The sequence below is a fragment of the Hyaena hyaena genome, unplaced genomic scaffold (genome assembly GCF_003009895.1).
Source record: "Hyaena hyaena isolate Hyena2069 unplaced genomic scaffold, ASM300989v1 scaffold_568, whole genome shotgun sequence".
Lineage (NCBI taxonomy): Eukaryota > Metazoa > Chordata > Mammalia > Carnivora > Hyaenidae > Hyaena > Hyaena hyaena.
Genome location: NW_024081199.1, coordinates 696,770 through 710,198, shown reverse-complemented (window position 1 = coordinate 710,198; position 13,429 = coordinate 696,770). Strand labels below are relative to the sequence as shown.

The 13,429-nt window shown below is 37.9% G+C and overlaps 1 protein-coding gene across 6 annotated transcripts in view; it reads left to right on the top strand.

Annotated features, from left to right (window-relative positions):
- Positions 1-13,429, top strand: part of ACACA (acetyl-CoA carboxylase alpha) — a 272,064-nt gene that overhangs the window by 91,972 nt on the left and 166,663 nt on the right. For all 6 annotated transcript variants that reach the window (XM_039256323.1, XM_039256327.1, XM_039256326.1 and 3 more), the window contains 4 exons: positions 664-762; positions 2,072-2,178; positions 6,505-6,615; positions 11,829-12,038. In XM_039256323.1, the coding sequence (XP_039112254.1) occupies positions 664-762; positions 2,072-2,178; positions 6,505-6,615; positions 11,829-12,038 (527 nt within the window). The remainder of the gene's footprint in view (positions 1-663; positions 763-2,071; positions 2,179-6,504; positions 6,616-11,828; positions 12,039-13,429) is intronic.

Genomic DNA, 13,429 nt, shown 5'->3' with positions numbered 1-13,429 from the left:
CCGATGTGGGGCCCGAACCCATGAACCGCGAGATCATGACCTAAGCAAAAGTCGGACGCTTAACCGACTAATCCACCCAGGCGCCCCAAAGGACCTCTTTTTTATGTAGCAGAATATTAGGATATGCTAAGACTGTGCCCTTAAATATGAATCAGCTCCTTCACATTTAAGCATATAGGTTATATTCCTATAAGTGAGAGCTGTTTCGTAAGACTTTTCTGCTCTCCTTTAGCAGAGATAAATCTTCTAAAGAGATTAATCTCTTTAGAGGTTTTATATACAGTCCTTTGTTTTAAGATTGCTTTAAAAAAAGTTTTTATTTATAGTCCTTTATTTTAAGATTGCTTTAAAAAAAAAAGGACTTCAATAATCTTGTCAAGTTGGATCATGAACGATGATAAAATCAGGGCTAGATTTGTCAGGAATTTAGTTCAGTATACATGCTGAACTCTCACTGTGTTCTAAAAGTTTACTACATTAAGTTCTCTAAAGGGTACAAAGCTGAATCATAACACAGCAATCCCCATAATCAAGTTCATGATTTCCATGATATATGATGTAGAGGAGACAAGACAAATACAAAAATAATTCTATAGAAGATGAAACCTATGTGATGGAAATGAGGCCAAAATGTTACAATCAGGGTTCTTTTCTTGTTTTTAGGTCCTCCAAGCCAGGCTATGTGGGCTTTGGGGGATAAGATTGCATCTTCCATAGTGGCTCAAACTGCTGGTATCCCAACTCTTCCCTGGAGTGGCAGTGGTAAGAAAATATTTCTTGTTTGTATTTTGAGGTGCAGAAAAGTTCAGTAAGATATTTGGGACTATGGCTTGGGTCTTAAGGTTATTTAAAGTGTTATTTGGATTCTTCAGGATAAGAAATAGGATCTAGGTTGATTTATGGTATCATATCTGCTAGATTAATTGATCCAACTGTGATTTTATCATGTCTTAGGAATATAAATTTTGTACCAGTTACACAGATGCTAAACTGTGATTTAAGTGATCTTGAGATTTAATTTGAATTTGAGGAAACTCTGGGAAAGAAAACTCATATGGTTCTGTAGAGTTGGATCTACTCTGGACAGGCTAGAATCTTCATCAGAGATGGACTTAGGCAGAATTAGGTCTTTGAACCTGCCTGGCAGGTGAGCTGGATCACTAAAAAAAACCTAAAACCCACTTACTCAAATGTTTATTGTCATTTTCTTCATGTCAGCCTACCATCTATTGATGATTTATTTAGTTTGGCTGTTTAATTCAAACTTTCATTTACCCTTGATGCAGAAAGTGAGGGCAGTAGCCAAGCTTTCTTTTGGGCATACAGAAGGATAAAATTTTTCTTAAAATGATTTATATGAGACAAATCCCTTTAAGAGTACCATGTGAATCATTATAAGTAATAACAATATAAATTTGCTTAGAACTCAAGCACAGGGAGCAAACTAAAACGTCTCTCAAATGAGAATGACCATTGTCTTGAGACCGAACAAATTTGAACTCCTGTTACTCTGGCTCTCCAGAGGGATTGCAATATCCTCTCCAGACCTGCTGGGTCAAACAGTTTAAAATAAAAGGTTGAATTTGTTCCTGTTTGAATGGAGAGGCTATAGCATTCCCCTTGTGGCTGAGTACAGGAACATTCAGGGAGCATGGAATCATGACTCTGCTGAGGCCAATAAAACCGCCATTTCCATTTCCAAGGGCTCATAAAGATTGAATTATTTCCCAGACCTCTGGCCCTGGAGCAGGCCTGAGCACACAAATCGAAGGTATTTTGCCTGCTGAGTTGCTGTGAGAAATCTTTTTTTTTTTTTTGGTCTTGTATGTCCTTGCATTTTTAGAAGTTTGCTCCCTATTAGCTTTCCTGGCTTCACCAGACCTAAGTTGTCAGGTCTTCTAGAGGTAAATGCTGTTAACCCTGAGGACTGATGATGGTTATATAGCATCCTTTTTTCTCACATATCCTTAATTTTGGATAAATATGAGAGCATTTTAAAGAAGGAATAGCAGAAAATTGACCAGAACAGAAGTTTTTAAAGCAGCTTTTAACTCACTATTATCTATTGCAGGTCTTCGTGTGGACTGGCAGGAAAATGACTTTTCAAAACGTATCTTAAATGTTCCCCAGGAATTATATCAAAAAGGTTATGTGAAGGATGTGGATGATGGACTGAAGGTAGGTTACTAACTCTAGGAAGTGGTGTCTTTCAGTTGACCAATTGTAGTCACAAACAGTAATTTGAAATCTGATTCATGATAGGCACCCATGATGACATTGAGATTGTAAGACCGAAAGATAACTTTCTTAACAAAAATAACTTAAATTTGTTGTGAAGCAAGCCTTCACCTGGACAGAACATTTCTTAGGTGGCTAAATCAGAGCTTTAAGGAAGTATTGATTCTCCACTGTACCACCTGTTAGTATGTGTGTGTGTGTGGGGAAGGCAACAAACAACACACCTTTTCCCCTGCTTAAATTCAGAACCAAGAAGCCAGGCAGATAGAGAAATGTCGCTTTATTATAAATAGAGATGTTGGTGAGATGGCTTAAGTATTTAGCAACAATCAGATTTGTAAACTGAACGTCAGAGGTAAACATGCTTACTCACTGGGTACTGGTGGTGCTGAAAAACCACAGATGTTCCTCTCTAGAGATAGAGCTTTTTGCCATTCAGCTTCTTGTATCACTGAGAGCTGACAAGGAGCATATGCTGTGTGTAGTGGGCTGATCCCAAAGGTGAAGAGGCCGAGTTGTGCATGCTCAGTTCCTCCTTCCAAACTGACCAATCATATAATTCATTCTTTTTCCCTTGAGGAGGGGTGAGGGAGCCAATAGAGGCTGAAAATGTCTAATTACAGTCCATCCTTATGGAAACATGAACCCAAGCAAAAGGACATCCTTTCTCCAGCATTGCCTTTTCTTTCTTTTATAAATTCTCTTCAGTTTGTTCCCTTTCACTTTTTAAATAGTTGGAAGTGTCCGTTATGCTTCCAAGTAGATGATGAAAGAGGCTATTTTAGAAAAACACACTACTTGTGTTTAAATTGTATGTTATAAATTCAAGGAGAATGCTGAGTGCTCAACTAATTTTCCTCTTTTGTTGGCATTTCACATTGTCTTGTAATCTCCTTAATAAGAAAATTAATATTTCTAATTGAATTGCCAACCTCATACTCTATTTGCTATAATTTGCAACAGTAGAAGCCCTTTGTAAGGAACTAGTTATTTTGCTTATCAGTTGAAATTCCTTTATTTCCTGGTCATAATTTTGTTTTATTAATTTTTTAAGTTTATTTTGAGAGAGAGAGAGAGAGCATGAGTGGGGCAGGGACAGAGGGAGAGGGAGACAGAGAGAATCCCAAGCAGGCTCTGTGCTGACAGCAACATGGGGATTGAACCCATGAACCTCAGCTGAAATCAAGAGTTGGATACTTAACCAACTGAGCCACGTAAGTGCCCCATCTCGTCTCAGTTTTTTTTTTTAAATATATATATATTTTTTAATGTTTTTTTTAAAATTTATTTCTAGGAGAGAGAGAGAGAGAGACAGCGTGAGCAGGGGAGGGTCAGAGAGAGAGGGAGTCACAGACTGAAACAGGCTCCAGGCTCTGAGCTGGCAGTCAGCACAGAGCCCGACACGGGGCTCGAACCCACAAACCACGAGATCATGACCTAAGCGAAAGTCGGACACTTAACCAACTAAGCCACCCAGGCGCCCCTCATCTCAGTTTTAAACATAAAAATTTCTGGTAGAAAATCTGGAAGACCAGAAAAGAGATGATGCTAGACCCACCATCCAGAGACAGATACATACTTATAACACATTCATATATTTCTATCGGCCTATTTTTGATTTGTAGTATATATTATTATCCTATAGTGATCATCTTTATTAATAGATTCCCATATTTATAATTATTATGGTAAGTATAAATTAAGGCCTAACAATATATATATGTATTTTTGTAATCCTATTTTTCTTTTGCTACTTTATATTATATAAGCATTTTCCTCTTGAGATTAAACTTCTTCGCAAATATTCTAAATGGATGACCTGTGCCTAGAGTTTTCATATCTTTTTATTTATTTTTTATTTTATTTTTTATTTTTATTATTTTTTATAAATAGTTTATTGTCAAGTTGGTTTCCAGCAACAACCAATTCTCATCCCAACAAGTGCCCTCCTCTATGCCCTTCACCCCCTTCACCCCCACACCCATCAGTCCTCAGTTTGTTCTCAGCATTCAAGAGTCTCTCATGGTTTGCCTCCCTTCCTCTCCCCCACTATTTCCCCCCTACTTCTCCCCCACGGTCCTCCATTAAGTTCCTCCTAATCCTCCTATATGTGCAAACATATAGTAGTTGTCCTTCTCTGCCTGACTTATTTCGCTCAGCTTAACACCCTCAATTTCCATCCATGTTGCTACACATGGCCAGATTTCATTCTTTCTCATTGCCATGTAGTATTCCATCATATAGATAAACCACATCTTCTTGATCTATTCGTCCGTTGATGGACACTTAGGCTCTTTCCATGTTTTGGCTATTGTTGAGAATGCTGCTATGAACTAGAGTTTTTATATCTTTTTAAAAGGCCTGCCTTCTTACTGATATCATGTGAACTATCCTGTTTTTTTGTAAGTCTTTTCCACATTTATGGCTGTTCTTTGATCCCTATCACCCAGGGATAATCCTTTCTTTGCTAACACTATTTCATCATGCTGTTTAATAAGCCTAGAAGTGAATAGACCTAAGAGAATTTTAGAAGAGATGGAATTGTGAATGGAAGATTTTCATGCCAATCAACTAACACATTTGAAATGGTCTTCTTTCTGTTGATGCAATTTTATTTTTATTTATTTATTTATAATTTTTTAAAAGTTTATTTATCTTTGAGAGAGAGGAAGAAACCGAGCACGAGTGGGGAAGGGGTAGAGAGTAAAGGAGTCACAGAATCCAAGCAGGCTCCAGGCTCTGAGCCCAACCAAACCACAAGATCATAACCTGAGTTGAAGTTGGAAGCTTGACTGACTGAGCCACCCAGGTGTCCTGTTGATACAATTTTAGGTCTTGTTATTAATGTAAACCATAAACCACTAGATTATTTTGACAAAGGAATGACTTAGTTATTTTAAATTTTGGTTAACTTCAGCCCCCTTTACTTTTGCCATAGCAATACAGCCTGATCATTTTCCATATCATTATATATAAAAGCTACCTCATCCCTTTTAATAATTGCACTGTATTCTAATAGATGGGCATATATTGATTTAACCACCTCCCTACTTAATGAATATGTAATAAATTTTCAGAAAGCTTAGAATTATTACCTGATCATTATCAAATGCTCTAAATTTGAAAACCACATTTAGAATATATTTTTAAAATTATTTTTCTGGGGCGCCTGGGTGGCTTAGTCGGTTAAGCGTCTGACTTTTGCTTGGGTCATGATCTTGCGGCTCGTGGGTTCAAGCCCCGCATCAGGCTCTATGCTGACTGCCAGCTCAGAGCCTGGAGCCTATTTCAGAGTCTGTGTCTCCCTCTCTCTCTGGCCCTCCCCTGCTCACGCTCTCTCTCTCTCTCCTAGAAATAAATAAAAATATTTAAAAATAATAATAAAATAAAATTATTTTTCTAACTAATGTTATTAATATTTTGGTATCTTGGGGCGCCTGGGTCGCTCAGTCAGTTAAGTGTCCAACTTCTTCTTGGGGCTTGATCTCACTGTTCATGGGTTGGAGCTCCACATCGGACTCTGTTCCGGCAGTGTGGAGTCTGCTTGGGACTCTCATTCTTCTCTCTCTCCACTCCTCCCTTGCTTTCACATATTCTCTTTCTCGCTCTCTCTAAGATAAATAAATAAAACTTAAAAAAATATTTGGGTGTCTTGTTATTTTTATCTTTTACAAAAAGTGAGAAAATAATTTCTGGATATGTGAGAGTTCTGATTTGTTGAATCTTTTATGTTGTCAGAAATTGTACTGAGACCATCGACTATCTATACCTTTTTAAAAAAATAAAATTAGAGGTAATACATGAAGACCTGCATACTATAAGAAATTCTAATAATATAGAAATAATTATGGTAAAAAGTATATAGTATATCTATCTTTTTATAAATCACTACTGGTGAATATTGTAGCCTTTTTTTTGCACCCACATATATGGGTGTATGAAAGAATACATAACTATGTATAAACATACAGTTTTATTTTGTTTTGACCTACACAGGATTGTCTTATATTGAACCATGTGAAATTGCCAATACTCAACCATTTTTCTACCTACAAAAAAAGCAGTTTCTTTTGGTTCAACCTAATGTTACAAATATTGTTTTACTACCTTTTTTTTTTTTTTTAACCTAATAGTATGTCTTCAGGACCTTTCTCTTTTACTGCTTTTGGGCCTACCAATGGCAGCATTCTTAAAGAGAGAAAGTGCCAGTTTTCTCCTTCCCTGTTAATACTACTCTTATTTCTACTTTTCTCTTTCTTCTTGAAGGCAGCGGAGGAAGTTGGATATCCAGTAATGATCAAGGCCTCAGAAGGAGGAGGAGGGAAAGGAATCAGAAAAGTCAATAATGCAGATGACTTCCCTAACCTCTTCAGACAGGTAGAATATAAGTTGTTTTTGTTTGCTTGAATTTACATGTGTATCAGAGATACATGATTTAACTCACACTGTATATACAAACTGTTATGTTGTACACTAAAAACTAATGTATGTCACTTATACCTCAATAAAATAAAAGATAATAATAAATCATATAATTTGGATGTCCAGAAAATACTTAATTTTTTATTTTATCTGTAAGTACTCTAGTCTTTCTCTCTAGCTCATACCTGCTTATTAGCAATGTCCAATTCAGTGTAAGGCTTTATTCAATAAGGTAATTCAAACAGTAGTTATTCTCCTTAATATAAAAGTGTTCATTTTCTCAGATACCTCTTCCCTATATGGTCCATGTGGCTCACAGGATCTCATAGTGATAAGGAAGAGTCAGAAAGCCTTTCTACATTTTTATGTTTCTCTTTTGTTGGCATTGTAGATAAGGTATGTGGTTAGCTCCTAATCTGGATGCTCTTGGCTTGGCCAGGCTCAGGCTTTCGGATTGACTACCTCACTTCAGTTCAAATTGACTGTAGGCTCCAGGATTTATGCTGTGTGTCTAGTCGGCCACCTCAGCAGTCTGCACCATAGTCTGTGCTGCATGGCCACTGCACCCTGGCACAGGAAGCCTGTGGCAGGTCTGCATTCTGTAATTGAGGGTTGGCTAGGAAAGCTGAACCTTAGATCTCTGTCTGCCCGACACTCTGATTTGCAGCCATGTTGGTGTGGCCATACTACAAGTTATTTGTGGAGGCTAAAGAAATGATCTCTTTTCAGAATCTTAGATAATTGGGTGACAGAAGTCTCTCTATTTCCTGTCTTTGGGCTACCCTCACATACTTGACTCACTTTTTTTCTCCTACGAGAAAAAGATGAACCAAAAAAAAGGAAAATTGGACACCTTCTGGGCTTTCACTTTTCTAGCTTCCTGCTGTTCTTATTTTTCACAGCATTTTTTTACTTTGTGTTGTCTTTTACTAGTATCTCTGGCCACCTTCTATTTGACCTCTTTAAAAAACAAACAAACAAATAACATTCAACAGCAAACTGAGAAAGGTGATTAGTCTATTGTTTTGCTGCATTATCCTATTTTGAATGTCAGATTTTGAATATTTTTCCTTCTTTTTCCTTTTTACTCTACATTCCTTTTATAGTTTACCTGATTTCATAGGAAGATCAATACTTCATGGGGTCTAAAAGAAAGGCCTTTTGCTCTTAGGAGCAAAAGGAAAAGCATGTTAATTTTTAAAAGTATAATTCCTTAAGGTATTTCAAAACTACTTATTTTCAAGAATCTAGAACTCTAAGATTAGGAAGTCTTATGTGAAAGTCCGTAAGTTCCAATAATGATTAACCAAATAACAAACAAATCCTCCCATTGAGAACAAACTAGAAAAGCTGGATAAAATTTTTTTACAAATCTATTTCAAGGCATTCGAAACCTTTCAAGACAGTAAAGAATTAAGGGGCTAAGTTATAGGAGAAGAAGGAGACCCAGGTAGGTGGCATTTAAGGCCACTTTTTCCCTAGTGACATCTTTTGGTTTGAGAAGTAGTTGAAAAGATGATTAGAGTTTTCAACCGTCTTATAAGACTAAAAAGACAAAACTTAGACTTCAGGGTTTTCTAAGGAGGGTGCCTTGGGAAACTTCCCACATTTTAGGTTGGGATCTTGAAGGAACTACACCTTAGGAGTAAAAATAAACTGGAAATAGGCCAACCCTCACAGGCATTTAATCTCAGCTTCAAAATATTCAACCTTTGATTCAAGCAAGGAGTTCTAGGATTGCTGGTGTCTCTAACCACCAAAAAGAAGCAAGTATAATAACATCTAGAATCTCAAATTGTTTCTATTAATTTTTTGAGTGTGGTATCAAATAACCATTTAAAAGTAAGCAGTCATATCAAATTACATGACTGAAAATCAAGAAAAATGAGTCAGTAAACAGACCCCTCTGAAAGTTTAGATAATGGATCCATCAGACAAGGATGTTACAGTAATTATACTTAATGTTTTCAAGGAAATTAAAGACAAGATTGATAATTTTGTCAGAAAACTGGAAACTATAAAGAAGAAACAAATTCTAGAACTGAAAAGACAATAACTAAAATTAAGAAGTAAGTAGAGGCGTTTAATAGCATATTAGATGCAGTTGAAGAGGGAATTAGTGGCTGGAAGATAGCTCAGAAGAAAATCCAGACTGAAGCATGAAGAGACAAAAGGATGAAAAATACAGAAAAGAGCATGTAAGAGATTATTTGCAAAGATGACCATGATAATTTCTCTCTATATATACATGCCCTTGTGTACTATGATTTTTGCCTCTCCTCTCATCAAGAAAGACTCTTTTTCCCACTCTCTGAAGTTTGGCTGGCCTTGTGACTTACTTTACCAAAGAGAACGTAACAGAAATGCTGTGTAAGTTCTGAAGCCTAAACTTCAACTGGTCTTGTAGTTTCTGCCCTTGCCCTCTTGAATTGAGCCTCAGACTGATAACTGAAGAGCCCAGTCTAGCCTTTTGAGGAAAAAGAGGCCACACGAAGTAGAGTTGAGTTATCCCAGCTGAGAGTTCCTAGACCTACATGTTGACAGTCAGCACCACATTTGAGTCATGATGTGAGACCCTGTTAAGCCATCCAACCCCAGTTAAATTGCCAGATGACTACAGCTACATGACTAGTAGCTCCTGGTCCAGAACAGAAGAAATACCCAACTGAGCCCCACTCAATTGCTGTAAACAAATAAAATAAAATGATCAGTGTTAAGGAAATCTCTAGATGAAGTGTTGAAAGTATCTTAAATCCTTCTGGTTACTTATGCTAAGGAATAGTAAGAAAGAGGTGAGCTAAAGAAGGTGTTTCAAACTTGAGTTTGAAAACAGAACTTTTTTTCATTCCCAGTCTCTCTACCTGGCACAAAGATCCTCAAAGTAAAAAGTGACCTCAGGGTGAAGGCCAAGTCAAGAATGCCTGTGAGATCTTTTAAGGCCTTGGAGATATTTAAGACACTCCCTGGTAGATTACCCTCTCAGCTAAAAGGAAAGAGCTTTAAAGAATCTTCAAGGTGTTATCCTACAGCAGTCTGATATGCCTAAAGTATAGATATGTCTGTGCAGAAAGGTTACGGATGTATCTTTTGGGGCAAGGAGTAAATCCCCTAGTATGATTCATAGGAAATCTACAGTTTTCAATAGACTTGTACTGATGATCACACCAAAGGGCCTAAAAGGGACAGAGGTAGTTCAGACTTCCAAGAGGCTTCTGAGTGTTCAATTTCCTATAAACAGGAAGCAGACTGAGAAAGCTATTAAGCTGTAAACATCTAATAAAAAGAGAGATTTGTCAGAGAGCAGAGCCAGGAGCCCAGAGGGCATAGCTAAGAGCAGAGGAGAGTCATAAGCCATGGATTATGAAAATCACTCCCAGGGACCAGAACAAGACCCTAAAAAATTTCCTTGCCTCTAGAGTAAGGGAACCTGACATGTACCCATCTGGACTTCAGAGAGTTACTGTGGAGCAGTGACCACTGTGTACTTCCTACCCTCTCTTCTTTGAACAGGAATATCTTTTATGGTTAACCTTTCCCCATCTCATCATTAAATACTGGGGGTGTTGGAACAGGTAACTTGTCTTTTTAGTTCCCAGATCGTTGGATCAAGAGAAACTGCACCTGAGGAGCTGCACCCAAGGAGTCTTATTCACAACTGGACATGATTCATGAGAAAATGGACGTCAAGCCTGATGCCATGATTGGATGACTTTGGGGGTCTTGGGAGGGGGTGAGTCTATTTTGCATGTGGGAGGTCTATGAATTATTGTGGCCAGAGGGCGGACCATAGTAGATTGTTTGCAGAGATGGCCGCAATAACTCCTCCCATCCTTGTATATATATCCTTTTGCAATGTGATTGCCTTTCCTCTCATCAAGAGGTGGCATCTCTTTTCCCACCCCTTGAGTCTTAGCTGGCCCTGTGGCTTGCTTAAACCATTAGAATGTGGCAAAAGTGGTATTGTTTAAGTTCTAGACCCTAGGGCTTGTGAAGCCTTGCAGCTTCTGCACTCACCGTCTTGGATCACTGCATTGAAGAAGCCTGATCTAGTACATTGGAGAATGAGAGGCCGCATACTATAGAGATAAGCTGTTCCAGTAAAGGCTCCCTTGACCTACCTGCCAACAGTCACCACAAGTCACCCAACATTTGAGTGAGACCATTCAGCCCCACTCGAACTACCAGATGATGATATGCATATGAGTGACCCCAGGCAAGAGCAGAGAACAACTGCCCAGATGAGGAACAGTATCATGAGCAAATAAAATGGTTGCTGTCCTAAGTAACCCCCCGAGTTTTGGGGTGACTTGCTACATAGCAAAACAGCATAAATGACATATGGGATACAGTGAGATGATCTAATATGCACTTTGAGTCTCAGAAATGAGAGAGAGTGGAACAGAAGCAATATTTGAAGAAATCATGGAACACAAATGGTATTTGAAGAGATAATGGCTAAGAATTATCCTGAAGTTATATAAAAGTTACCAAGCACAGATTTAAAAAGTACTATAAGCCCCACAGCACAAATACAGAGAAAACCACATCTAAGATTAACAGATTAAATCTGCTACCTCAACCCCCTAAAAAAAAGAGAGAGAAAAGGATAAAATCTTAAAGCAGCTGGAAAAATATTGCTTTCAGAGGAGTAATGATTGATAGCAGACATCTCAGTAGAAACCAGTGGAAGCCAGAAAACATTGGATTATCTTTAAAGTGCTGAAAGAAGGTAACCACCAGTGTAGAATTCTGTATCTAACGGCATTATGCTTCACAATTGAAGATCAGAATCCTTCAACTACAACACCCTCTGTGACGTGATGTGAACCAAGAAAGCATCTAGTCTGGAGCCCGTTGTACATTTGGCTGTCTGGAGTTGATGGCAGTATTTTATCCTTTTGTGGGATTTGTGTGTATGTCTTTTCAAATTATTTTATTTTTCACTTTTGTAACACATTGGATGGATGTACATGTTTCAGTCTTCTATTAATATTGGTTATATAACTAAGAATGCAACATTTTAAAAATACGTGAGGGCATGAACTGTATTTTATTCATTTTTGTATTCCTGCTAATTAACATGGTCCCTGACACTTATAGGCATCTGCCTGTTGGAATTGAAGTGCTTATTACTTAAGCTCTTTGTTTTATTTCCTCTTCTAACTTAGGTTCAAACTGAAGTCCCTGGATCTCCTATATTTGTGATGAGACTAGCCAAACAATCCCGTCATCTGGAGGTACAGATCTTAGCAGATCAGTATGGCAATGCTATCTCTCTGTTTGGTCGTGACTGCTCCGTACAGCGCAGGCATCAGAAGATTATTGAAGAAGCACCAGCTGCTATTGCTACTCCAGCAGTATTTGAACATATGGAACAGGTGTGTGTATGAAAACTGTAGTTTTTGCTTTCTTACACAGAACTACTCATTCAATTCATAATATACCAATCTGAGAATAGTGGAATTTCAAGTGGTTCTAGATAATTGATAAGATTATATCCTTTTCCTAGAGGAAAAATAATCCTACTCTTCTCCCTCTAAATATTTCTAGCCCTAAATTAGTTTTTTGATAAAAATCAGTGTACTGTTTTGAGTAGAGGTAAAAAAGAAAAATGTTTGGGGATTTTTAATCTTAGTTTGAGTTTTTTTTAGCAAGCTCATGATAAGTAGGTAGTTCCATTTTGTAGTTATCATTGAGTCTTCAGATGTCTTTATTCAGATCTGTGATCTCTTAGAAGGTCCTGTGAGCATCTTTAAAGTTTACATATTCTATGATTTTGTGTAGAAAAGAATTCTCAGCAGTTTTGCAAGGTCCCTTGGAAACAGTTGTAGTCTAGGGGTCTGAACACGGTCTTTTCTGAAACAATGACTTAGTCTTCATCTTACTGGAAATATATTTTCCATTTCTTTTCACCTGAATTCCAAACAAGCTAAATATATGGTCATTTGTTTTGGAAGTTTAATTCCTACATGTGTGTGAATTTATTAAGAATCATTCTTTAACTGCTGTAATTAAAGAGGCCTCCAAAATACAGTGGCCTTTTTTTGGTTTGTTTTTGAAAGAGAGAGATGTAGGGGGCAGGTAGGGGCAGAAGGAGAGAGTGAATCCTAAGCACGGGGTTCAGTCTCACGACTGTGAGATTATGACCTGAGCTGAAATCAAGAGTCCGATGCTGAACCACCCAGGTGCCCCCCAAATACAGTGCCTTAAACACAGTATAAGTTGTCTTCCTCTCTCTCACCGTTGTTGAGAGATGAGTTGGTACCAGGGACCCAGCCTTACTGCTGTGTCATTCACTAAGAAAGGGAAGAGCAAATTATAGCTTATAAGCCGAATCCAACCTGCCAACTTTTTTTTATTCTTATTTATTTTGTGAGAGAGGTGGGGGTGGGAGGAGACACAGAGAGAGAGAGAGAGAGAGAGAGAACGAACAAGTGGGGGAGGGCTGAGAAGCAGATGCGGGGCTCAGTCCCACGAATTGTAAGATGATGACCTGAGCCAAAATCAGGAGTCAGACACTTAAACAACTGAGCCACCCAGGCGCCCCATAACCTGTTAACTTTTTTTGTAAATAAAAATTTATTAGATCACAGCCATATTAATTTATTTATTTTATAGTTCACAAAGCTGAAAATAATTACTGTTTGGTCCTTTAATGAGAACGTTTGCCAACCCTTGCCCTAGGGTGTCATTATCCTCATGATTAAAGCTCTCTCACAAGATTATGTTCATATTGTAGCTTGTGGGAGGGGGAGAGAAAGGACTTAGA